The sequence below is a fragment of the Molossus molossus genome, unplaced genomic scaffold (genome assembly GCF_014108415.1).
Source record: "Molossus molossus isolate mMolMol1 unplaced genomic scaffold, mMolMol1.p scaffold_m16_p_20, whole genome shotgun sequence".
In the NCBI taxonomy this organism is placed as follows: Eukaryota; Metazoa; Chordata; class Mammalia; order Chiroptera; family Molossidae; genus Molossus; species Molossus molossus.
In genome coordinates, this window is record NW_023425356.1 from 44,016,183 (window position 1) to 44,043,197 (window position 27,015).

At 47.8% G+C, this 27,015-nt stretch overlaps 1 protein-coding gene across 2 annotated transcripts; it reads left to right on the top strand.

Annotated features, from left to right (window-relative positions):
* On the top strand, nt 1-27,015 carry STX6 (syntaxin 6). 2 transcript variants are annotated; one of them, XM_036273132.1, is made up of 8 exons: nt 1-249; nt 9,666-9,835; nt 11,914-12,008; nt 14,833-14,895; nt 17,529-17,654; nt 18,869-18,975; nt 20,141-20,235; nt 24,001-27,015. In XM_036273132.1, the coding sequence occupies exons 1-8, from the start codon at nt 215-217 to the stop codon at nt 24,075-24,077; spliced, it is 768 nt and encodes a 255-aa protein (XP_036129025.1). In that variant the 5' UTR covers nt 1-214; the 3' UTR covers nt 24,078-27,015. The 2 variants fall into 2 exon arrangements, with proteins under 2 accessions (XP_036129025.1, XP_036129023.1); XM_036273130.1 differs by lacking the exon at nt 1-249 and adding an exon at nt 8,314-8,433.

The window sequence follows — 27,015 nt, forward strand, 5'->3', positions numbered from 1 at the left end:
AGCAGTGGGGGCTGGCACTAGGTCTGGGATTCGATCTGTGGTCCCACCGGGTGCTGGACCAGCGGCGGTCCCGTGCACCCCGGCCTGCGCGCGCCCGGTGCTCTGGGTCACCCCAATCCGAGGCGCCGGCGCTGCAGTAGGCGGGAGGAAGGATCAGAGGGCGCGGGCGCCCTGTGCTCTGAGCAGGCAGGAGGCGGCCGGGGGCCGGGACGCCATGTCCATGGAGGACCCCTTCTTTGTGGTGAAAGGGTGAGTGTCGCCGAGGGCTCCACGGGAGGAGGAGGTGGCGATGCTGCCTGCCCCTTCCTCCCCGCTCTCCTTGCTGGAGGGGGAGGGGAGACAAGTTGAGGCTGGGGAGGGGCATGGGGACAGCTTAGCCTTCAGGGCCATGACCAAGCGTCCAGAGACATCCCTTCCTTGACCTACCTGGACTGTGAAATCCGTGCCCCCAACCAAGCCCCTGGGGAGGGGGTCCCCTTTGGCCAGTGCGCTGCTGTGTAACTTAAGTGGGGGTCGAGGAGTTCAGCAGCTCAGCAGGTGGGGAGGGAGACTCGGGTCCCAGCCCAAACTGGGGCTCTAGTGGAGCACCGGGCTCTGCTTCGAAGGAGGGAAAACAGCATCTGGGCAGGAAAAGGGAAATGGCCCTCCTGAGCTTTGTAGTTGGCTTTGACGGGGGTGAGCTCCCATTGTCCATTGAGATCCGAGCGCTGGCCCGCAGACTGGTGGGACCACAAGCAGCCCGGAGGCGCCCCAGCACGTTTGCAGGCTGGGAGGCGGGGGCGGTGCGGCTCTGGGAGGCTGGGGAGCTGGGCTCCGGAAGACAGCTCAATTCAGTGGGGGAGTTTTTACTGAGTAATGGGACGGGAGGAAAGCAGTCGTTCATGCTCAGTGATGATGTTGGAAGGAAAACAAAATGAAATCAGCCAAACTAAACTTTCCTTGGCTTTCTGTTAGCACCGGGATTTTCCCACAGTGCTAAAGGAAACGAGTGCTTTCTTTTCAACTCCCTGATTTCATCCAGGCTATTTGACAGGTTTGTTCACTTGTTTTTCCCTTTGAGCTCTCCTGACTCCATGTTTGATTACTGCATTGTTTGGAGATAGAAACTTTAATTGCACTTTGTACTGTATCAGCTTTGTAGCCATTAAACAAATGCAAGAAAGATGGAGTCTGATGTTTTTACAACTTGTCAGCTTTATGTTATAAATATCAAACGAACAAATCTAAGAACTACAAAGTTCCCAGAAGATAGTACTAATAACCACACGGGGTTCCTTTGCTTTCAACTAGTTGCTACTAGCTTCCTATTTCTGTAATGGTGAAAGTTGACCTGGTTTAATTTTTTTTTTTTTTAAGGCGTCTTAGAAAATTTAAATGGTGCTTTAGGTGAAATATTTTATTATCCATGATACAGTAAAATTTATTTATACACTTAACATTTCCCTAAAAGGGTTTTTCTTCACCTTACTTTAGATGGGAAAATGTTATGTTGTACTTTTTTTTTTTTTTTAGTAATATGTGACTCTCCGCCTGGAAAATGTGTTATATATTTTATTAGATGGATTGATTTAGGGATTAATTTTTAAATGTTAAAGCTGTGTGTTTTTCCCCCGAATAAAAGTTCTTAATTCTTAAGTTGCAAAGGTTATCTCTGGCAGTGGAGACCAGAGAGAATCAGAACTCTGTTTGATTTTTAATAGAATTTGTGAAAATGTTAAATTGCTCTGCTTCCTGACATTTTTCCCCCCCTCAAGAGTATCCAATACAGACTCCCGATGTTTGCTCACTGATTAGATATCACTGCTTTATTGGAACATTAGCCTGGAGTCTTAGTTGATTTTGACATCATCTTATTGTCTGTCCTTAGTGTGCCTGAAGGCAATGACTCACAATATCTTCTGCTGTGCAAAAGTAAAGTTAGCCACATCGGTGTCTCCAGTATTTGGGAAGGCATGTATGTCCCTCTGTTCATTAAAAGTATTGAAAATGCATCACACAATGTGGAAAAGTTAAAGATGCCTAAATTGTGGCCCTTACCCTAGGAGCTGATAGTCTCAGCTGAGAAACAACTGACCTCAAAGCTTAAGTAGAAATGACAGGTGTAAATGATAAAGTGCTGAAGTGAATGCTACAGAAGATAAGTGCCCCTGGAGTCTGGAGAAAGGTGACTCATGAGGGATGGTTATGATTGGAAAAGCTTTGGGAGGTAGTATTACATCTTGAATTAGGTTTTGAAGATGGGTAGAATTTAGGTAATTCAGGTCTTCCTGCTCCCAGTCTCTTTCCTCTGCCTTTGGTTGTACTGGGTCAGTGCTATCCAAAATACATGGGAGCCACCTTGAAAAGTAAAAATAAACAGGAGAAATTAATTTTAATGCCATCTTCAAGTTCATAGGTTCAAAATAATTCAACATGTGATTGATCAATAAAGATTATTAATGAGACATTTTACTTTTTTTGTATTGTCTTCAACATCTGGTGCATATTTTACACTTACAGCACATCTCGGTTTGGATGCTAATTTTTCATCAGAAATACTTATCTGTATTTAGAGTTTATTAAACTTAGAGTGGAGAAAGTAGAGTCACATACCCAAATTGTTCCAAGCATACTTAAAAATTTTACTAGTAATTGAAGTATGCATTAGTTTCTCAATTTAAGTGAATTTAAATTAAAATTTTAGTTCCTCAGTCACACTAACGCATTTCAAGCCTTCAGTTGTCACATGTGGCTTCCGTATTGGGCAGCACAGAACCCAAGTAGGGGTTCCCAACCTAATACCACTTAGTGGCTGCCTGTTGTCTACAGAATAAAACCCAAACACCTCATGACCGGCGTGATCCTGCCCTCCTCTCAGAGTCCCAGCCATGCCTGACCCAGTGCCGTGACCTTGACCACAGTACTGGATGCTCTGCTCCACCTGCCCCAGCCCTGCCTGCTTCACCCACTCGGCTCTCAAGATCCGGAGTCAGCATCTCCACTCCCTCCAGGACATGCTCCCCTTGGCACCTGTAACACATTATTGCACTTCTTCCTGTGCCTTTCAGCATTAGATTATGAGCTCTGAGGGTTGGGACTGTTTATTTTTCCTGTATTTCCAGCCCAGCACCTTGAATATTTAGCATAAATGTTGAATGAATACTCTATGGTGGTGCTGGTGGTGGTGTTGGCGGTGCACGGGTGGGAATGCCAGTAGCAAAGGCCCCGAGATGAGCATTGTTTGTTTAGAAATCATGGCAAACATCCCAGGTGGAGTAGGAAGTTTATCTGGGAAGAAATAATAATGGCTAACATTTCAAGGATGCCACTCCTATGCCAGGCATTGTGTGCTGAGTAAGCACTGTGTGAGACTTTTCATTTTGTAAGAGCAGCTCTATGATGTGGGTCTTGGCCACATTCTAGAGATGAAGAACTGAGGGAGCACAGAGGGGTTAAGTTACTTGCCCAGGGTTACACAGCTAATAAGTAGTCGACCCAGGATTCAAATTTGCACTGCCTAATTCTTCTCACACTGTTAACACTTCATAGTACAAGGTAGAATAAGGTCAAGGAGAGTTTATCTTGAGGCCACTGGAGATTTTAAAGCCGAAAAATGACATGAAATTAGGGTTTTAGGAATGTTGATTTGGTAGTAGCATTGGCTACATTGGCGGAGGGAAAGTTGAAAAAGGAGACCAGTTAGAAAGCTGTCTTAACTGCAGTGACGAATGCCTGGGTGTTTGAGGCTCCTTTAGTTAGTATGACTGAGGCAGAGCACAGAGGAGGAAAGCCCACTGCTGGGTGGGGTGGGGTGCCCCTTAGGGCAAGTGTGTTCCTGCCTGGTGCAGACATTCCCAGGGTACACACTGGGGTGTAATTCACACTCCAGGCCTGAACCTCCCAGCTCTGCTGATCACCTCTGGCCGGCTGGTGCCCTATCCTTCCCTTCAGCGTGGCCTCGCTGGTTGACCCTCTGTGCTTCTCCCTGGGTACCTCCATTGTTCCCGTTGCCACAGGTGCCCCTGTGTGTCTGTGCACCTCCTGCGCCCGTCACTCTGGTGCAACTCTCCTGGGTGCGGTTCTCTTTTCTACTAATTACTGCATATCCGACGCAGTGGGCGGAGATCTCCTCTTCTCCTTCCCCTGCCTATGAGCACCTGACCGGTCCTTCGTCCTCTAGCCCTCTTCACTCCTGACCCCGCAGTCTCCTTCAGTCCTGGCCCACCTGTCATCGCATCCCACTGGTGCCATCATAAGGAATCTCTGGAACTTTCTCCAACGCTCCGGCTTTGGCTCCTCTACCCGAGCTCACGTCTGTGCCCTCCCACCAGAGCTTTAGTCCAGGTTCGGGGCTGTGGACCAGTGCTGAAATAGTGGCATGAGTAAGCAGATGAGCAAGATGGTTTGTGTCGTGTTATATTTTCCTGTCACTGCCTTTTATCTGTATATGAAACCTTTTATTTTTTATCTTTTGTTAATCCTCACCTGAGGATATTTTTTCTATTGATTTTTAGGTAGAGTGGAAGGGAGCAAGACAGACACATTGATTGGTTGCCTCCCGCACGACCCTGACCAGGGCCGGGGGATCGAACCTGCATCCCAGGCACATGCATTTGATCAGGAATAGAACCTGCGACCCTTCGGTTCACGGGCCAGCACTCTAATCACGGAGCCAAACTGGCCGGGGCTGTATATGAATCCTTTTAGAGCAGCGGTTCTTAATCTATGCGTCGTGACCCCTTTGGGGGTCGAACAACCCTTTCACAGGGGTCACCTAAGACAACAGTAGCAAAATTACAGTTATGAAGTAGCAACGAAAATCATTTTATGGTTGGGGGGGTCACCGCAACATGAGGAACTGTATGAAAGGGTCGCGGCGTTAGGAAGGTTGAGAACCCCTGGTCTAGAGCATGAGTTCCTTGAAGGCCAGCGTGTGCATCCTTCCTGCTCACGAAGCTGAGAAAACTGTTTCTGGAGACCGTCACTGTGAAAAAAATAATTCTTGTTTGCAGAGGAACTTTAGTCTAGTACAATTGGATGTAGGTCATATCTCATTTCCTACTTTTTAAAAATCAGAATCAGATGTTTCACTGTAAACATTGGTTCTAAATGCACTGAGTACTGTATCTGGTTCCTGAGGCTGTCGTCTAGTTTGGAGAACACTGTGCAGAACCGAAGAGGATAGGGGAAGACAATGTGCATTGTGTGTACGATTTTGGACTGGAGTTGAGGTGCTGTGGAAATTGAAAAAAGGAAAGACCCGAGTGGGAACGTTGGTCAAGGACACTTGAGTGACGCAAGTAGGGTCTCAATCTGGGCCTCAAAGGAAATGTCTGCTTTTCATTTGCAGAGGTGTAAAGACTCCCAAGCTGGGGAAACACACACAAGTCTAGAGCCAGGAATGAGAAAAAGGGGGGGTGGGGGGGGTGGAAGATGCCTAGATGCCTGCCAACTGAAACCAAATTTGTTTTAGTGAGAAATCAGGTTGGATATTAAAGTCGGCCAGCTTGGGGGAAGCAGAGGCATGGAATACCCAGCTGACGAGTTTAAATTTAATCTGTTTCTCATCATAAATTCTTAACCAGGAGGCGGGTTTCACTCCAGTGACTATTCACTTGCCTGTGGTCAAACAGCTTTTCGGGGCTCCAGCCCAGGTGTTGAGTCCACAAAGAAAATCCACTTGTCTGGAGGCTTAGCAAAGATGGAATCGAAGAGTCTTAATTGTGAAAGGTGCCTCGCACTCAGAGTCCGAAACTCGGGGCAAGCAGCCAAGGTGGCTGAGCCCCAGCCCTCTTATTTGCTCAATGAGTGCAGATTAGTTATCTTGAAAGTTCCTTCCAGATCTAAACTCCGGTGATTGGGCTTAAGTAGGGGTTGTGCAAGGTGAGAAGTAAGAGGAAGAGTCAAAGATGACGCTTGTCTAGACAAGTTTTGAATCTTGGAAAACAGTGGCACTATTTTCTAAAATGGGAAGTTAGAGACAGAAGCAGATTTTTAACCCGTTTTATCTTTCTGTTTGAATACTTGCCTTTTTTGTAGGGAGGGCATGGTTTGTTTGGTTTTAAGCAAATGGAAGGATCCTATAGGCAGCTAAAAATATAGGAGCTAATCCTGGGTGGGTGGTGAGAGTTGGAAATGCCTTTGGGGAGCCATCGGCTTAAAGGGATCTTTGACCCTGTGAGTGTAGACAGAACCTAGAAGCTGTGAAAAGGCTGCGGAGGAAGAAACATTGAGACCAAGTGGAGGCAGAGCACAGAGAACATTGGTAGAAACTAGAAGGGCAGTGTCACAAAACCAAAGGAAGTGAGCGTTTCATGAAAATAGATGAGAAGGCTGTAGTGTCAAATCCACTGAAAATGAGGATGAGCTCAGGTGACAGGGCTTTGACCTGCATCATTGGTGACAGTAGTACCATCCCAGGGGGGTTGTGGAAGCAGAAGCAGGTTGAGGCAACATTGTAACTAAGACAACTTTTTTTTTAACCCACAAGAATAATCGGAAAATTACTACGTATCTACCCACTTAGTGGTGGGATTTTGGGGTCATATGGTAAGTGTACGCTTAACTTTAAAAACAGCCAAACGGTTTTCCAAAGCGATTGGACCGGTTTGCATTCCCACCAGTAAGGCATGCGAGGTCCAGGTTCCCTGTCACCTGGTCAGCACCTGGCACTGTCAGTGTTGTTCGCTTTCTTGTTTAAGCCATTCTAAGTATGTAGTGGTATCTCGTGGTGAAGTTCATTTGCATTTTCCTGATGACTAATGGTACCGAGCATCTTGTCATCTTTGCCTTCTGTGGTGAAGGGACTGTTCAAATGTTTTGCCCTTTTTTAAATTGCGTTTGTTTCATTTAGAGTTTTAAAAATATATTGTTAAGTTTTGAGATTTAAAAATATTTCAAAAAAGATGTGACATGGATCAGATGTGTAAGTTGCAAAGTTCTCCCCCTGCCCGGTGCCCTTTTCCGCGCTCTGCGCCACGTGCTCTTCCCCCGAGAGATAAGACGGTCTCCGGGCACAGTGCGGCTGGGACGAGTCCCGAGCTAAAACACCTGGTCGTCCCCGCACAGACTCTCATGTTTACCTGAAAGAATAACTGACAAACTGGTTGTTGAGACTCACATATGTTCTCAAATCTCAAAATTATCTAAAAAATACTTGCGATATTGTCTTTAAAATGAATGGGGCAAACCCATTACTTCATGGAAAGCACCTGACAGTATTTTTGCTGACGATAAAATTAGAGTCGTCCCCCCCTTTTTAAAAAGAATTCTGGAAAGCTTTTATCAACTACTATCATCTTACAAATTCCCAATACTTCTGTGTTTGTGATGAGATTGGTGGTGGTATTATATGATTTTGAGTTCTGTGTAATGAAATGAATCAGCATTTCATGATGTTATAAAGGCATACTGGGTAATGACCCATTCAACATTCAAGATAGAGTAATGGACTGGAATTGTGTGATAGTTCAAAAAGTCTTTGATACAGTTTCGGGTTCCACATTGCAACCTTTAAGAAACTGCCATTTGTCGCCCTGGCCAGTTTGGCTCAGCGGTTAGAGCCTCGGCCTACGGTCCGGAGAGACCCGGGTTCGGTTCCCGCTAAGGGCATGTACTTCGGTTGCAGTTTGTCCCCGACCCTGGTCGGTTGTGCGGGTGGCAGCCACTCGATGTGTCCCTTCACGTCGATGTTTCTCACTCTCTCTCCCTCCCACTCTATCTGTACAAAAAAAAAAAAGGAAAAATATCCTCGGATGAGGATAAAAAAAAAAAAAGAAACTGCCATTTGTCGTGTTTTGGTCCACAATTATCTGCAGCAAGTATTAAAAATACTCCTCCCTCCCCCAACTATATATCTAATGAGGCTGGATTTTCATCATATACTCAACCAAAATGTATGTCAACAGACTGAATGTAAAAACAGTTATGAGAATCCAGCTGTTTTTTGTTAAACCACATATTAAAGAAATTTGGAAAAAATAAAAATGTTAAACAGTGCTATTCTTCCCGCTATTTTTTTTTTTTAAGTTATTTTTTTATGAAAATGTGTTAACATGTAGTAAGTTCATTGTGATTTTTAACTAATTGATAAGTATCTTTTTAAATGTCTGTTTGAATTTCTCTATCAACTTAAGTTCTCCGGAGTGTTCAGGCGTTGTGAAGAGGGGTTGCTCCTTAAGGGCTGACTCCAGCATCACAGGTGGTGGGAACGTGGGGTGCCCCAGCCTGAGGCTTCTTGGGTTTGACGTGCCTAGCTCTCCAAAAGGAATTTATATTTACTTTACAGAATTAATACATTTTATATTCTTTAAAATGAGATCACTGTTCTCGATCCCTCTTGACTGTCTTCCGTTACCATAGATGATACTCCACATTACGAATAAACCGAGTGCCTCCCATGATGGGAAGATGTGTACCTCTCTCCACCAAACCAGCCGGAAACCCCAGTGAAGAGTAAAGACAGTGCATTTACATCTCACTTCCTCAGGCCTTCCCCTGTTTGTCTCAGACAGTTTCTCAGGACTGGAGCAAGGCTGAGGGAGAGGAGCGAGGACAGCACCTGCCCAGCGCACTGGACGGACGAGCTGGCGGATGCGCTGGGGCCGCGGGGCGCAGTGATTGCTTCAGCCGGGCCCAGCGGCTGGGTCTAACACAGCCTCCCGCTCATCAGTATTCCACAGGCGAAATGTTGTCAGACACTTCTTCATTTTTGTTAGCGCTTTCTCTCCTGGTGCTTGAAACGTCAGCAGGAATAGGATGTGTGCAAATTTGCTTGTAAGGCTGCAGTCAACAAACACCCTGACTGAACGCACAGAATTGGTTAAGAAATCCTGGGGGAATCAGAACAGATCTCTTAGTTTGGGAGCAGTAAAGTTATTATCTTTGTACATAAGAGACCATATGATTATAAAATGACTCCTTTTTTTGGCTTTTATATGTGGTAGTGTTAGATGATAGCATTTAACTGGTCGATAGTGGTCCAGCGGCGGGGGAAAGGTTTTTAAAACCCTGTGACAACATCGAATCTAAAAGAACACTGGATCGCACATAGTGCGTCTGGCCTGAGCCCTCTCGAACCAACAAACACACCAATCTGCCCGACACCATGGCTCAGTCCAGGGAAGGGGATATATTTAAAGCTAATAATGTTGGGAAATCTAATGAGATTTGGGGTTTTTAAATGTCCCAAATAAAAATACTTAACCCCTAAAAGATTAGCAGAGTTAGAGTAACCCTTTCTCCATGCTTTTTACCCCTACCCCCACCCCAAAGGAAAGAAAAGCTGTGTTAGGACTTTTCCATCGAATATAAATTACTGTCCCACCGAATGGCAGCACGTGGGAATGTTAATGGCCCTTTAGTTAATATCGCTTCTAGTACTGTGTTAAGCATAGTCTGTTCGGAGCATAATTAAATTTCTGTCCTTCTCAAACAAACTTGATATTAGAGCTGCTTAAATAATGGCTATTTCATTCTGGACCTCAGCTGAGAACATAATACTTAGATTGTTACTTTAGAGTTTTGAACTTTGGTATTTGTCCATGAAGAGCCTTCTATAAAGACTTGAATACACTTTTGGGAATGGTGGTTGCTGCTGAGAATGGATGTGACCATGTTAGTGTAAGTCACGCAGGAACTGTCGCGGACCATGTCTGTGACGCCTCTCCTTCCTTCCTTGATTACAGAGAGGTACAGAAAGCTGTCAACACTGCCCAGGGCTTGTTTCAGAGATGGACAGAGCTCCTTCAGGACCCCGCCACGGCCACGAGGGAGGAAATCGACTGGACCACCAACGAGCTGAGAAACAACCTCCGGAGCATAGAGTGGGACCTGGAGGACCTTGACGAAACCATCAATATCCTTTTCGGTGCAGTCTGAGCCCCTTGGGGCAAACAGACAAACGGACAAGTTTTTATCCAGGTCTCAAGCACATAGATTGGGCATCTCCTTTTATGATCGATGGATATTGTTCTCATTTGGACTGTGACACACTTAAAATAATTGCCCAGGAAGCTAAGGTAGAACAGCCAAATTCTTCTCCAGTGTGTGGCCAATCCTGCACACTGAGCAGCGTGCGCAATGGCTATGCACTCAGACCCTGGAGTCAGGCTGCGTGTTCAAGTCCTGGCTCTGCCGATTGCTAACTGTGTGACTTTGGACACATTGCTGTGTGACTTTGGGCACATTGCTCTGTGCTTCAGTTTCCTTTCCAGTAGAAAGTTAGGATAATAACAGTACCTAATTCATAGGGTTGTTGAAAGTGTAACAGGTAGGTAGCTTAGAATGGTGCCCCCCACACAGCGAGAGGCATCTTTTTCATGAACAGCATTTAGTAAAAGATCTATTATGCTAAGTTATGCTATTGATGTTCAGTAAGTCCACTGATCTGACAAACCAGAGCACTGTAAAAGCTGAAATGATGTGGCCTTTTCCACTGGAAAAAATTCTGTTTAATCAGGACTTTAGATTGAAGGCATGCCAGTTGCATGTTCTGAGTTCTGTTTTGTTTGTTTCTTTCAAGTGTGATAAAACATCAAGGAAACCATCATTTCTATTCATCATAATGACCCCGGGCACCTTTTAAATTATTAAAAGATAACGGTGTTCTCTAAAATGAGCGGCACGAAATATGTGAGAGGACGGGATCTAAAGCACAGTTACAGGAAGATACGTCTCCCCTTGAGATAGGAGGGAAGAAAAAAGATTGGAGGAGGTAGCGAAATTATGAGAAAGAGGACAAAACTTTTATGTTTTTCATTGATTTTTAGAGAGAGAGGAAGGGAGAGGGGAGGGACATATAGATGGAAACATCAATGAGAGAGAAACATCAACCAGTTGCCTCCTGCACACCCCCACTGGGGATCAAGCCTGCGACCTGGGCATGTGCCCTGACCAGGAATCGAACCAGCAACCTCTTGGTGCCTGAGTCAATGCTCAACCACTGAGCCGTACTGGTCAGGAGACAAAAGTTTTAATAAATATTCATCAACCAGCAAATAATTATTGAGTATATCATGTGCTGGACTTTTTGTTGATTACTGAGATTGGATTGCTAAGCAAAACAGTATACCAGCCTTCATGGAATGACAGTGAAGGGTAGAGAGGGACTTAGGGGGCCAGACATTAATCAGATTATAGCACAAATGCATGCTGCAGATTGTGAGAGAAAACTCCAGAGTGCCATGTGAGTGTCCGATGTGGGGTGACAGGACCAGGCTGGGGGCCAGGAGACCAGGGGAAGCTCTGCTAAAGGGGCCTCCATCTCTAGATTAAGAATCAAGGTTACCCTGACCGGTTTGGCTCAGCTGTTAGAGCGTCGGCCTGCGGACTGAAGAGTCTCGTGGTCGATTCTGATCAAGGGCACGTACCTTGCTTGCGGTTTGATCCCTGGCCCCGGTTGGGGTTGTGCAGGAGGCAGGCAAGCAATGTGTCTCTCTTGCATTGATGTTTCTCTCTCTCTCTCTCTCCCCCCTCCCTCCCTCTCTGAAAATCAATGAGGTGTCCTTGGGTGAGGATTAAAAAAAAAAGAGTCAGGGTCAGCTTCTTGCCGTAAGTGGAAGGGTTTGGAACTCTAAGTGAAAAAGGTTGCAGAAGCTGGCGGGGAAAGGTGACCTGGGTCAGGAGGACAGGTACATACCAAACGCTGGCCGGCATCTGGGAGAGCCCAGCCCAGCTGCGTCAGCCAGCCAGGAATTGATGGTGGACCCAGTCAGGCCTGTGGGTCCTCAGCCTGGCAGGTGTCTCCGCCGAGGGGCACAGGGTCCTACTAAAACTGCAGGCAGAGAAGGTCTGAGAAGGATGACTGTCAAGTTGCCTGTCTTCAGAAATCTGCAGGACTTTATTGCTTGCCCGTGAGGGATGCTGTGGTCCAGTGTGATGTTGTTTGTTAGGCACTTCACGATGACACGGCTTTACCTTGACTTCTTGACCCACGCATAGTTGAAGCAAATCCTAGAAAATTCAATCTCGATGCAACCGAACTGAGTATAAGAAAATCCTTCATCACAAGCACTCGGCAAGTTGTCCGGGTAAGGAATGTGATCTTATCATGCAAGAAATAGCCAAACTTCTCAGAACTCTTTCTCTTAATGGTAAACTAATACATCAACTCTGCAGCTATGTTTTTCATATGAATTAAATGCCGCTTTCCCACACAGAATTTCTCTAGCAGAAAAGAGAAGTCTGTCTTTAGCATCATCGGGTGTATTTCTTAGAGCAGACATGAGAGTCGGCTGGCTTTGGGAAGTTGTGTTAATGGTGTTGTCCTGTCCACACCTCTCCTTCCTCCAGACCAGCTACCATTCCCTCTGTGGTCCTCTCCACTGTATTTCTGGGCCAAATGAAGAGTTACTATTGTAGAAACCATGTGGTTTCTGGATGGATTGGCGATCACTTTGCATTGTGCAGAGTGACTCTCCTGGGTTTGCACGGCAGCCTCTCACCACCTGAACTTCAGCTTCTGGAACTCCCGCTGCCCCGTTGCTGACATCTGCACATACACTGCCTGACAGGGTTTGGGGGCTTCTCCAGAGCAGGCGGCATCTCCCCGTGCAGAAACCAGCGCATGTGAACAAATATCTAGCCTCCAGTTATTTAGAAAATAACCTGTTGTTTAAAAACCTAAGAGAAGATAGCATTTAAGTAAAAAATTGTAGCATTAAGATACGTTTGTCATTTGAAACTGTATGGCTAAGCCATTTGATTAGCATAACTAGATGTAAGAGAACCAGCTGTCTTTAACATATGTACTAGAAAGCAGCTTCCTTGAATAAAAAAAAGTTGGGATCATATCAGTGCTAACATATGGCTTTTTAAGAGTCATCTTAGGCAGGAACCTTGGTATCCATTTGCCAAAGACTTTATATCATGTGATTTCCTTTTGAAATTGTTTCAAATGATAGATTATCACTGAACTTGAAATATTCTTGTTCTTTGTTCTATTCATTAGTTGCCTTTCTATATACAGATATCTAAATAGCCCGGCTGGTGTGGCTCAGTGGTTGAGCGTCAACCCATGCACCAAGAGGTCGCCAATTCGATTCCTGGTCAGGGCACATGCCCAGGTTGTGGGCCAGATCCCTAGTGGGGGGCATGCAGGAGGCGGCCAGTCGATGTTCTCTCTCATCGATGTTTCTCTCTCTCTTCCTTCCTCTCTAAAATCAATAAAGAAAAAAACTTTTTAAAAAATTGTTTATAAACAAACATTTTAATGGGCAGTAACCTTTCGGACCTCCAGTCGACCCCATCTGCACAACGAGCCTTTGGACTAGATATTTCTAGCCAGCTAAGAAAGCTAGTCTGATCAGGAAACCCCATTGTTTGGCGATGTATTGTTTGGTAAGGCAGATAATCCATCGCCATTATTTGTCTATAAATATAGTTTGCTTTTTTTAGTTTTTGTAAAATCCTTCAGATTTTCTGAAGGACACTTCTGTAGATGTTGGTATTTAAATGGTGCCTTATGGTGAAAGCTATGTATCTTGACCTTATTTAAGTTCTCTCTGTAAGGTTGTACTTGTAAATATTGCAAATTGAAATTCAGAGGTTAATGTATTGAGTGTTAAGTTAGCTGGTATAATTTGAAGTAGAACCCAAAGTCTGTTTTCTGATATCGGAAAATTGTTTGAAGTTCAGCCCTTGAAAGCAGTGCCCTAAATCAGGTCTGTATGTCACAAAGTAGCTTCTAGAGCCGGGGTCTAAGCCACACTCAGCTGTGATCCAACTGAATACTTGATGGTTCTTAGCCATTCTTGTTTTAATTTATTCATTTATTAATTTTTGGTACGTGCCTTTAGCGGGAACCGAACCCAGGACACTCTGGTCTGCAGGCCAACGCTCCAACCACTGAGCCAAACCGGCCAGGGCTCTTAATTTAAATAAAGCCTAACTGAAGTCCGTAGGAGAGAGGAAGCAGTGGCCACTTTGAAAGTCGAAGCAACGTGGCTGTCACTCAGACGTCCCGCAGCAGCAGTTACGAAAGTTGTGGCTCTCTGGTCTACCCTTCACTTGTCATGGGTCTTAGAAGAAGCTTCTAAAAGTGTTGGCATCTATAAAATAGTCTACTGGCCGGTAGAAAATCATCAAGTATTTTGGCAGCCTTGAAGAAAAATCGTATTATAGTAATTATGTACTCAGTTCAAATCATTTTAAAGTATATCGGGTCATGGTTAGTTGATTAGCAAAATGACTCATATTTAACAAAGTGTTTTTTCTTCATCGTAAGTAATGGGTCCATTCATTTTATTCCCATAGGAAATGATTTCTGATGCCACTCTGGAAATTCACTGTGGTGTTTGAAATAGTCTATATTCACATAAATCCAACGCAAAGGTGAAATAAGTGACCTGTTGTTTCACTGTTAGAAATTTCACAGGTGTTTAGTGGTAACTGTCCTGACGTGCGTGGGATTTCACATGTACTTGAAGATGCCAGCCCTTGAGCACGGGCGTGTGTGTTTGAGCCCCAAAGTTGCCATTTTCTGACTGTGACCTTGAGAAACTAGCTCCAGTCTTTTTAGACCTCAGTCTCTTCGACTGTAGAGCAGAGGCCAAGCCGGCTCAGAGGGTCGTCATGAAAAGCCAGCGGTAATGTGCGTAAGCGTTGAACAGTGTTTCTGCTCAGAGTAGGTTCCCAGGAAATACAAGCTCCTTCCCTCTCTTCTCCTACTTAAGGTTAGTACCCAGGTACCTCTTTTCAAGGGGACATTGTTCTCTTTATTGCCTTTATTTTTGAGACTGAAAAAAGCCAAAGAAAGCTGTCTTCTTGTTAGGCGTATTTTGCTAGTGTAGGAAATGCTCACCGTGACTTTGCTTCGTCTGGGGGTACTCATTTGTTTCCTGGTTACCTCATTAGGACATGAAGGATCAGATGTCAGCTTCATCTGTGCAGGCAGTAGCTGAAAGAAAAAACAGACAGGTGAGTCAACATCTGAATACAGAGTATCAAATCAAAGACAAGACACAGATGCTGGAATTTTGAAATGCTGACATCTGTGTATCATGTACACAAGCAGAATCCTGTGCACGCTGAGCCTGGACGGGGCGGGCAGGTTTTGTGAAAGGCCAGTCACCAGCCCGCCCTGCCCCATGGTCAGCTGTCCCTGCCCTCCCCCCTCCGCCCACCCTCCGCATCTCCTCTGGGCTTCCTCGTGCCCTGTGCTTGCCTAGCCCTTTCCACACAGCCATTTATTCCGCACCTGCTGGGCACATTCTGTGTGCCAGGTTCTGCTAAGGGCTGTAATTGCTTAGTTACTTGTCTTTTCCTCTGCTGGACCCCAGGCTCCTAGAGAGTGAGGAATTTCTTTAATTTCCAGCTGCTGTTACATTGCCTACCCCATAGAACTAGATATTTAATGATTGACATTTTATGAAATTTAAAATAAAATGAAAGACATTTGAAGAATCTTAAATGTGTGTGAATTTAATGTGTTAAATTAAATCTTGCATCATTTTAAGTATCTTTTTTTTGAGATGAGGTCCAGTTTTCATTAGTTATGACAAATAAATTATGCAACCTAATACATTTCTGAAACCAGAGCATGGGTATTGACACATCTAAAATAAAAGCCACAAAAGCCCTGTTCTAGGTATCTTTTAAAAATTAGACACTTTGGTGTACGATAGAAATTCCTTTCCAACTGATATAATACAGTCCTTTAAAAAAAAAAAAAACTGCCCTGGCCGGTTTGGCTCAGCGGTTAGAGCGTCGGCCTGCGGTCCTGAGAGACCCGGGTTCGGTTCCCGCTAAGGGCACGTACCAAAATAAATAAATAAATAAATAAATAAATAAATAAATAAATAAATAAATAATACAATAGTCACTTTAAAATATAGGCTTGATTTAGATTTTATTCAGACTCCATAAAGTTACCAATAGTCCATTTGGTAGACTGTCAACTCAAGAAATCAGCTCACCATTTTGAACTAGTCAGTAGTTCACAATATAAATCCCTACTTTACACCTGTGGGTATTTGTTGACCCACTTAATTTTTAGAATAAATATAAAAGCTCAAAGAAGGAGAGGGGCTCTCCAAGCATCACCTCACTTAATTTTCCTGTTTCCTTTCCCTGCGTTTCATCTTAAAGTCGTTTTTTTCTCCTGCCTACTTGCCCTGGGAGGGTGAGGTAGGTAACCCTATCCTACTCGCTGGACAGTCTAGTTGAACTAACAATTAAAATGCACGTTTATCCATTGCCTTTCCGAGCGCAGCTTGGAGTTTTGTTTGGGGCAGTGAGTGAACCGGCTTGGAGTCACAGGCCGCCAGGGTCTCCACGCCCTCGGGCAGGGAGTCCCTCTTGCCGCCGCCTCGTGCCAGCAGCCCGGCCTGGCACCCACCGCAGGCTGGGCGTCCAGTGCTCTGGGCCCTCCCTCCATCTTCTCTCCCTTCCAGCAGACTCTGGGAGGTCAGGCTGATGAAATCCAAGCTACTTCACAGTGAAGCCTAGACAACTCTTAACGGGTGTCAGATGTCCAGCGAAGTGTAGCCCGTGCATAAGCCAGAAGGAGTAGCCCCGACTCTGGCTCCAGGAGCACACACAGTGATGACTCACTGTAGCCATTTTCTGACCTTGAAAAAATTGTCATTGAGCCCCAGTGAACTCTGTAGAGGTCCTTAGAGTCTTTGCAGGAGAACCAGTAGATGTTTTAAAGCTCGACAGCCCTGAGGCCAGGTGGGGCAGAGCCGTCCACAGAAAGCCTTGGTCTGCTTTTACCTGAGACGGTCACCATCCAGCCTCCCGAAGAGACGAGGGTGCAGGCCAGCTGGACGCTCAGACGTCCTGGTCCTCCTCTCGCGACTGCCCGGGTTATGCTGTGCACCCCGGGCCTAGCCCCGACTGCCGTTTGAGGTCAGTGACAGGATTGAGGGGCTTTGCAGACAGAACCAAGTAATCAGTGAGGCCTTTGGCAGCTCTAGAGATCAAAAGCAGCTGGTAAGAAGGTCTGGCAGCTCTGTAAGGAAAAAGAACCTCGGTCACCAGCGGGAGCTGGATCTCCATGCAGGCGGTGAGCAGTGTCTTTGACCGGCTGCTCAGAAAGGCCTGCGGGGTCCCAGCCAGCTGCTGAGACCCGGCTCCCCGTTCCTGTCTGGCCTCTTGCACAGGACGGTCCCAAACTTACCCTCTTCTGGCTACAAGCGTCCTTGAATTCCTACTGGGGAACCCGACCCTGCCATGCGGGGATCCTAGTGGTGACACTGCCTCAGGGCCAGCCCTTGCCCCAGTTATCAGATCAGGCACCCACTGTGGCCGTACCTGCCCAACAGATCCCTCCGTGGGTCTCTGGTGGACTTCCTCGGGTGCTAGGCAGAGCCGGCCCAGAGACCAAGCTCTTTTAGATTGTAAAGCTGTGTACAGATGGGTGTTTGTTGATTCAAAGTTGGCATTTATTTGCATTGTAATGGGACAAAGCCCATTTGTGAGTCCCATTGGGAGCGGTGGGGACAGGGCAGACCACACAGGCGCCCACCTGCACCCCTCCGTCCCGGCGGGCTGGCTCGGGGATGGTAACTACTCGTTTCCCTGCCCGGCGGCCCGCCCGGCTCTCGCAGGCGCTGCTGGGAGACAGCGGCGGCCAGAAGTGGAGCACCGGAGCCCCCGACAAATACGGGCGTCTGGACCGCGAGCTCCAGCTAGCCAACTCCCATTTCATCGAGGAGCAGCAGGCGCAGCAACAGGTACTGGAACCGCGCGGCAGAGACGTGCAGGCGGGGGCCTCCCGGGCTCCTCTGGCAGCCAGGGGCCTTTGTTGCTAATGACAGGCAGGTTGGACCCGAGCTAGCCCTGCGGCGGCCGTGCCTACCTGTGCAGTGACTGCATATGTAAAGGGTTTCTAATGCCTCCTCCGGAGCGCGCTTCAAGGGAACCAGCTTGATTAGGTCCCTTAGGAGAAGCAGACCAGACCTCCAAAGCTGACAGACAAGGCCACTGATTCAAAAACAAACAAAAGAACCCCTCTTCCCCAGCCTCCACTCGCAGACTCAGTTTTTTGTTCATTTCAACAAAGGCACGCTTTCAGAAAAATTGAGTCCTGGTTTTTTCATGGAAAATTATTGTTGGTTCCATTGTGTATATAAAATGATCGCTTGAGTGGAGGTGAAGGGTCGAAGGAGAGGGAGGTTGATTGTGTCTGTTGCTGCTTTTGATGTGTAGTTGTTGTAATAAAAGGGAGCTAATAATAGTACACCTGGATTTGAGGATGATCTGCCCGTTGAAGCTATTGGTTCCTACATATTGTTTAATGTATATATTTTAATCGGTTATATGATTGTTTTCCATTAGCATGTTTGCTTAACCAGTTGTCTGCTTAGATTGCTATTTACCAAGAAAAGTGTTTTGTTTTGTTTTTTAATAAAAGTGAGGAGGCTACCACACAATTAAATGAAATATTTGTCCCTTAGCAGTTGTCCTTGAGGTAACTGTTGTCACAGGGCTGCCTCTGGTGTGTCCTTGAGAGAGAGGACAGGACGTGGTTTTCCACGTCCAGAGCTTTGCCAGCCTCTCGTGTGAGCCTGCTGTGGATTGAGACCTTGGCCCTGGCAGTGGGCCTCCTCTTCCCAGCATCCCCACGTCGCAGTGGTCACTGCACAGGTGCTCTCGGCCATCACCTGTTCCTTGCTGGACTCCCGCCAGCCAGAGGCATCTCTCTCGGTGGCGTTGAGCCCCGCTGACTGTTCACAAGTCGGATCAGCAGGAGACAGCAGTAGCTTGACAATCCAGCTTTTTGAACAGTGTGTTCTTGGAGGCGCCGGTCTGGTCCTTTGATTTCTGGGCTTTGCTTCTGAATGAGAACTGTCCCAAGTTGGCAGAGAAGCTGGCAGCTGCTGGAGTGCTGGGCTTGGGACCAGGTAGGATGGATTTTAATTGCTTGTTTCCCATTCTCTGGTGCCAGCTGATCGTGGAGCAGCAGGATGAGCAGTTGGAGCTGGTCTCTGGCAGCATCGGGGTGCTGAAGAACATGTCCCAGCGCATCGGAGGGGAGCTGGAGGAACAGGCCGTGTGAGCATGAGACGCCCTCGGGGGCCCTGAGCTCGGGGGGAGCCATGTCCCAGGACCCCTGCCAAGCCTGACAGTTACAGGACTCGTAAAACAAAAACTATTTTATTTATAACTACATTTTTATTCTGTTTTAGAGACCAGCCTCTCCAAAAGAAGCAAATTATCAGTTAAAATATTAAACAGGGTGTAGGCAAAGTTATGATTTTTTCCCCGACACCTGCAAAAACAGATACAAATTCCTCTGAGCAGGTACTTGAAGGGCTGAGAGTGGGAGACACGGCTCTGCGGCCTCTGGGGAGACCTGTGTCCTGCAGGGGATAGGACACGAGCTGACATTATCATCCCGCGACTCTCCCTCTACATCAAATAGAACTTTTTGCTTTGCATCTCAAATTTAACTTCATGAGAAAAACTTAAAAATTTAACTCCAATTAGTAAAAAGTCTTCCCCTTTCAAAATCAAAAGTAAAGCCACACAAGGAAACATAGCTGGGTTTGTTTTTCCTTAAGCACAGTCTTTTTAAACTGAAGTATGATACCAAAATCAGCATTCTTAAATGCTACTACATAATACCTTTACCATTTTATGATATATTTTTTTTCTGAAAACAAACAAGAGTCCACTAGGATACATCAGAAGGTCTCCCATCTCAGTTTTGTGTTCAGAGTTACACACTCACTAACTGAATTTAGACTGGGCACCTGTCCTCAGAGTAGTGAACAGAAGAGTCCATGTCTGCCATCGGAGAGGACCACTTACTGGGCAGACTGGACACGATGTGAATGAGTACGCGTCACTAAGTGGTGACAGGAGAGGGAGGGCTGCCGGGATGGGAAGGTGCGTGTGGCCTTGAAAGCCCTGACTTAGCCCCAGCTCACAGTCTCCTCTACAGAAATATTCACGGGTGTGATTATGGGGCCTGCCCTGGGCCTGCTGAGGATGTTGGCTAATATGTGGCATATAAGACATATCACTTCGTTAAATATCAAAAATTCTGAATTCAAAAATCTGTCCTAAGGAGTTCAGGTAATAGACTGGGGGCTTGAACCCCCGTGTTGCTGGTCTTGTTTGCTGAGACTAAGGCCTCGGCCCCGATGAGTCCCACGGCCATGCGTCGCGAGGCTGCGTGTTTACCAGGGCCGTGTGCACCTGCTTCTCTCCCCAGCATGCTGGACGACTTCTCCCACGAGCTGGAGAGCACTCACTCTCGGCTGGACAACGTGATGAAGAAACTTGCAAAAGTGTCTCACATGACCAGTGGTATGTACGGTGTTTGAGAGCCCTCCCTTAATTCTAGAACAGGCTGGGGGTTCCACACAGCATTCCCCACACGTAGTTGGTAGTTGGTGGCTTTTCTCCTGATGGGGCAACTTTCTTTGCAATTACAAAATCCTTTTTTTATTTTTTGTTTTCCGATTTCCTGCCCAAAATAGGGAGCTTATTTTAAAATAGTAATTAAGGAGCCTGTTACAGTTTCTCCTGGACTGACTTTCATTGAAAGAAAACCCCTACCATTTCAGAATGAGATGCCCTTGCAGATCTCATTTAAATTGTTTAGATTTAAGTCCACAGTGAACTATTTCAGCAAATTCGCACCAGGACAGGGATGAATAAATAGCATTTTTCAAATTAGTTACCAGATAGGAAGATGTGTTCCAGTGACTATTTTTTTTTATTGTTATTATTATTACTATAACCTGTCTCCTCTATTACATAAGAAATAATACATTTAAAAAAAAAGAAAATCCAGTATCTTTTTTTCTTTACTTGATGGGGGTGGTGTGGTGAGAGGAAAGAGAAGCCTTCAGGTACCTGATGTGCTCTTGAACCATAGCACCCCCTCCCCCATGAGAACTTCCTGTCCCTTGACACCTCGTTTTTCTGTTGGTTTCCCCGTCAGGTACATGTTATAGAGTCTAATTCTTTAGACTTTTGCGGCAAGATTAAAATACATGTGTATATTTGCTTTTCAGCAGTTTAACTCATAGTCAGGTTATGTGAACAGTTCTCTGGGGCTCAGTTTCTCATTGATTAAAAAATAGGGTGATGCCTGGCTCTCAAGGTCATTGTGAGGGTTACATGAAATCGTAATAATTCACGTACAAGTGTTGAACAGTGTCTCCCATGTATTTTAGTACTTGGTAAATGTTTGTTTTTAAAAAAATCATAAGACAGGCAGAAGATGGCTCTAAGGGCCAGTGACCTGTTATATCCAAAACCAAGGGAAGCTCCTAGCCTGGCCTGTTTCCTCCGTTCTTGCCAGGATCGTACATTTATGCTTCTAGCAGGCTCATCGTGGCCTGGAGCAGACACAGCTTAGTCCATCTTTGATACATTGAGAGAGGTTTGCAGTCATCTTTCTGATCCCCTCCCTCTGCTCTCTCCCCTCCTGCCCCCAGCCCTCTGCGTACAGAAGAGCTTTAATGAAGTATGGTAGAACCAGTGTAAACACCGGGCCTCCCACTAGTGTGTATTAGTCGCAAAGTCAAGTGGCTCCTTCGGCGCCAGTTGTTTGGGGAGGAGCAAGCGAACAAAGACGCGCTGTGTCTGCCTCCCCGCGTTCCCGGCAGGAACACCGTGGAGAAGCACTCGCGCTGTGGCCGCTGTCCTGCGTGTATAAACAGCCCCGCAACTTGCTCATGCTTTATTCTCCTTTCTCCCAAAAGAACAGTTTGGGGAGCAAAGGAAGAACCTGGGTTATATTTGTGTAGGACAGCGCCAGGAAGCAGCACTTGGCCCGAGGCCCTTCAGGGTGCACAGCTGGCCTGTGGTTTGCATTTTCCTCTTTGCTCGCTCCCTGGGGATTGCCCGGGGCCCCCCGCTTGGCGGTGCCTGTTTCAGTTCTAGGGCGACCACTGGTACTTGTCTCTGCAGCCATAACTTTTGGGAAAGTTCGCTGCCTTTCCATCCAGCCCACACCGCAGGAAGCATGTGAAGACACACTGCAGTTCGATAGGCAGTGACCGGACCCGGTTCCCGGCCTGAGAGGCCGAGCATCTGTCCCGTGGCCACCGCTTACCCGAGAGAGACTCTGGCTCGTCACTTTCCCACCCGAAGCATCTCCTTTTGAGTAGATACCAAGGTGTTTTCTTCCCCTCACCTTCTGAAATTCTGTTGTTCATCTTTTCACTTTAGGGGAGGAAAATATTTTGGGAGGAAAAAAAAAACCAAACTGCCTCTGGAGTTCTCTGGTCCCCCTGCCCCGAGGCAGGTCTGGAAACCTGGTTGAGCCCTCTCCCCGGAGGTCACGGGAGCCCTGGGTTAGTCCCGCCCCTTCTCGGGAGAAGTCTGCTCAGGGAACAGCTCTCGGCTCAGGGAACAGCTCTCGGTTACCTGGTTTATGCTTCAAAGCAGCAGCTCCCACTTCAAAGGAAGATGCTTTAAAGCGCATTCCTGGGTGAAAACCTCTACTCGATGCAGTCGCAGGAAAGGGGGGGGGTGGGGGTGGAAGCTGATGGAAAGCCAAAAGGTGGAAAGCCAGTTCGGTGTTGGAAATCCGGTTTTGGAAATGGCAGGCTGCCTGGGGGTAGGGGGTAAGTGCAGGAATGAGGTGTGAGGGGGATGGGGTGTGGTTAGGAAACAATGACCTGCATTGTTTGCCCTGGAAGACTATGGTCTATTTTCAATGACAGTGGTTCAAATTATTGTAAACATTTTTAAAAAGATGAAGGAACATTAAATATGGTACTGTTCTTCACCATTGAAGTAATGGTGAAACATTAAAAATAGTACCTGGGGAAGCCAGCTCTGCCTGCTTTGGAATCATTCTGCTTCAGCAAAGGAACTTAGAGACTTGGGGTCTTTGTCCTCGTCAGTTAGGAAGTGAGTTTCTAGCCTGCCTGAGGCAGAGCAAGCTGGGCAGCACTAAGGAGGTATTTGCTTCACTTACATCACTTAGTGGAAGTTGTATTGGCTCCTCTGAAGACTTTGCTCTCCAGGTCATTTAATTGAAGTTCACGTTTTGTGGACTTAGCTTTGCCCTGTGGAAAGTTGTACAATCTATTTTCCTAGGTCAGGCCTTGTTATACTGTGATTCTCAGTAGCCGTGGTGTGTTGAAATCTGCAGGCTTTCAAATGAACTTCTGATGAATCAGTACACGATCCTTTAAGTGGAACTCCTATTTCTAGCAGCTGACCTACATTTTCATAGGCTAGTAAAATTCTCTTCTCCCAGTGACCCTCTGGAAAATGGCAGGACTCATCAATGGAAAGACCTCTTACGGTCTAGGTCTATGCAAGTGAAGGAAGGACCCCAATGAGGAATGTGCCCGAGGGTGTTCTTGTTGGGCTCCCGGCAGCCCTGTGAGGCAGCTGTTGTGGAGACGGGGTCACAGTCAGGTTTGGGCTGCAGCTGGGATCCCCTCTGTCCCTTAGGGCCTCCTTGCTCTCTGCCTTTTGGATGGACTCTAGCCACTTTGTTCCCTGAGCCTTTTCTGGTGGGGCCGAGTTTCAGGAGAGACAGGGTACGTCCATTTACAGAGAAGCGGTGTAAGTTACTTTAACACGGTCACTGGTTGAGTAATCTTACTTTCTTGACTAGGTGTGGTGTCATTACTCAGGCCCATGATCCCTGGAGCTTGCTTTTTCAGCTCTTCACTCCCCAAAGTGACCAGGAGTAGCTCTCATCCCCTTTTCTTCCTCCCGCGGTGCTGAGACCGGGACAGGTTACTGCTGATTTGAATGGTTTGACTTTGGTGGGAGGTGAGCGCAGATGGGCCTTGATCCATGAGGCCAGGCCAGCACCTGTCCAGGGTGCAGGAGCCACCAGCAGAAGGCTAGGGGCCTCGGGTTCTAATTAAGGACTTGAGACATGGAGCACCTACTTGTCACGGGGCAGCCCTCAGGGACGGAGGAGTGGCCGACGCAGGTGCAGCGCAGGCCAGGAGCCCCGCAGGTCCCAGGGCCCCTCTGCCCCTGTCGTTTGCAGTCCTGTCGCTTTTCCGCTTCAGATGTGGCCTCAGTGTCCACGTGACTGTCTTCGGGAACGTCCAGTCCCAGCGCTAACCCTCGTGTCCTGCCTCGCAGATCGGCGCCAGTGGTGCGCCATCGCCGTCCTCTTCGCGGTCCTGCTGGTCGTGCTGCTCCTCTTCTTAGTGCTGTGACGCAGGGACCGGGGCACAGGCCGCCCACGCGGTGCCGGCTCGCCTGCCTCCTGAGAACACGGCCGCCGGACTTCTGGGACCGCGCCGGGAGGCAGCGCCTCCGCCCCGCGCTGGCGGGGCGCGTGGGAAGGGGACGTGCCCGCTGCACGCTCCTGGCTCCGCCTGTCCTGACGACAGCTCGCCCCTGCTCTGCCGCCCTGGACCTGTCCGCGCAGGGCCTCCCGGGGTCCCGGGAATCCGCAGACTCGCCTCGTGTCCGCTGTCGCCATGGCACCCCTCGGGGTCGTTCCTCCTGCTCCGACCCTCTCCCTGCTCCGACGGCGGTGCCGCCCGACCCGAAGGACCCTGGGCTGCTCCACTGCCCTCGTGGGAGCGTCCTGCAGCCCGAGAGCTGGCCCTATGGGGACGGAGGCCCAGGAGCAGTTTGTGACAGAAACGCATGGTTCTTTTTGCTGGGAGAAAATTGCTCTCCCAGGCACCCCTTTCTGTGGTAAGAACGAGTGGGAACCGATGAGAAGCCCTGGGCTTCGGGAGTGCTGGCGACCTGTCTGGAGTTGAAGGGAGGAAGGGCTTGGGGGTCACTGCCTGGCTGAACTCAGGTGGCTGGCCCGCAGCCTCCTCCCCAGCGGTGCATCTTGCATTTTCGGCTGCTGTGCGGCACCGTGAATGGATTTAGACCCTGCGGCTCCCTCTCCCTGGGCAGGACCGGGTTGGGAAGGGTTAGCACATCGATTACATTTAGTCAGAAACTGGAATGGCAAGAGCCTAGCTCTGCACCAGGCTGCTCTTGCCCTGTGAATAATGGCAAAAAGGGGTAGATGAACTGGTTTGCTTTTCTCCCCCCAAGGTGACAACTTGATTTTTATCACCCACTCCAGTCACTGAGCCAATCCAAATTTAAGTAACACTCGCTCCCCTTGAGTTTGAGTTGCCGAGACACTAAACTTCAAGCTTCCGGCGACTCTGTAAATGCTTCCGACATGCACGTGTGTATAGATAGGGTGTTGTTACAGCCACCCCAGTGCCGACGCAGCAGCCGGACGGTCCGGGTCAGCCTGGCGGCCAGGCCGCGTCTCCCATCCTCCTTTGCACGTGGAAAGCGCAGTGACCCCGGGGTGGAGTTTTAGGTTTGACTTCATCGCCTCCTCTTTTGGGGCCCATCCCTAACTTTTTCACTTTTTGTTCTTGTTCTGTCTGTATTTCTTGGTTTTTATTTTGTTTGGGGCTTTTATTCCTTTTCCCTTTTTCTTTCTTTGGTGATTTGCAATGCTGTACTTGCCCAGCTAACTTTTGAATAGCACTTTTTAATAAATGTTTGTAACAATTTTTTAAAGAAGGGTATTTTCTCATGTGTAGGGTGGTGGTCGGTAAGGCATCTGCATGCTGAGCTCATGTTCACACTCAGCCCCATATGATATATAAACAAGTTCATTTCTTTTCAAAAAAAGGTAATTATCACAAAGGGCTTCAGAGGTAGCGTACTAGATTATTTGTTGTACAAAGTTTGGAGACATTCAAATAGTCTTCTGTAAACTTGGAACAGGGATGGTCCTTAGATTTGCATTCAAACGTACGAGTCTGTGCAAACTGCTAGGACGTGGGCCTTGTCTTAGTGCTCTCGGCCACACGAACACCCGAGTCTGGATTCCCGGCTGCCCTGCGAGAGCCGTGCTGTCTGCTCTTACCAGATCGCTGCGCCCAGGAACCGCGCGTGGCAGGAGGGCCTGTGGGAACACCCCTGACCTTTAACGAGTAGCTGCCCTGACTGCAGGGACCAAGCTGTGACCCCGAGGTGAAGTGCTCCACGTTTGGGTGTGTTCAGAATCGGCTTGCTGACCTCACCCATTGCGGGTGTCCGCTGAACAGTGGCTACTGGAGAGCAGACTCGGGCTGGAGCCGAACAGAGGGAATGTTTACTGAGAATAGGGGCACCGCGTACACTCCCGCTGCAGGGCCTCCGCTCTCCACAGCGTGAAGGCGCTGCTCTTCGACAGCCGGCCTCTTACTGGCTCCGAGCTGGCTCTGCCCAGCCATCACCTCTGGCCCCAATGGCTTGATCTCGGGCCTGAGCCTGTGGTGCTGGGCAGGACAGTCACTACAGACAAGTGGTCATCTGGAGGCCCTACGCCAGACTCCAAGCTGGCGATCCGAGAGGACAAGCCAGGGCCGAGGTGAGGTGAGGCTCCTGCAGTCCTCACGCTTCGTCCCGCGCCCCTCTAGAGAGCTGGTAGAAGAGCCTGGATAACAGAAAGAGCTGTTTGTTTATGGGAAAAGCATTTTACAAATCAGCTGACTTGGGGGTAGAGTAGGGGTGAACCACTGGGGGAGTTTGCCAGAGTGGGAGCCCACCTGCAAAACCGGATCCATTAGTTTCCAGTCGAATGTTCGATCTGTCTGTGTGGACTATGGACAGTCCCAGGGCCCCTGTGCCGCTCCGTGTGGCGGTGGTGTGTTACATGAGCATCTTCACGCCAGAGGGGGAGGAGCTTGGTAACCTGCCCATTATTCTCTGCTTTTAGCCAGAGTTAAACAGACTGATGGGTCTGGGAGCCAACGACTTGGCAGCATCCCTCCTTCTCACCTCGTAGATGAAGGGCTGTGAAGAGAAACCCAATCTAACTCCAACAGAAGTCTGTCTCTGTTAAGTGCGGTACCTTCTGCATGGGAAGGTGGCAGAGCCAGGATTTCTCCTGGTAATTTTCCTGGCTGTCAAGTGAGACCGTTACCTTTCCAGAGAATTCATAGCATTGGAAGATCTAAATACTAAATGATAGATATGAGTTGCTCTTCAGCTCTGTGGACTTTGAACTGTTCAGCTCTACCTTGTAAACTGCGGGACGAGTTGGTAAGCACCAAATCCAGGCCGTCCGGAAGGCTGAGGTTCTAGCTGGAATGCACCACCTGCAATTCTCCCTCTGCTTCCTCCCCTGGCGTTTTG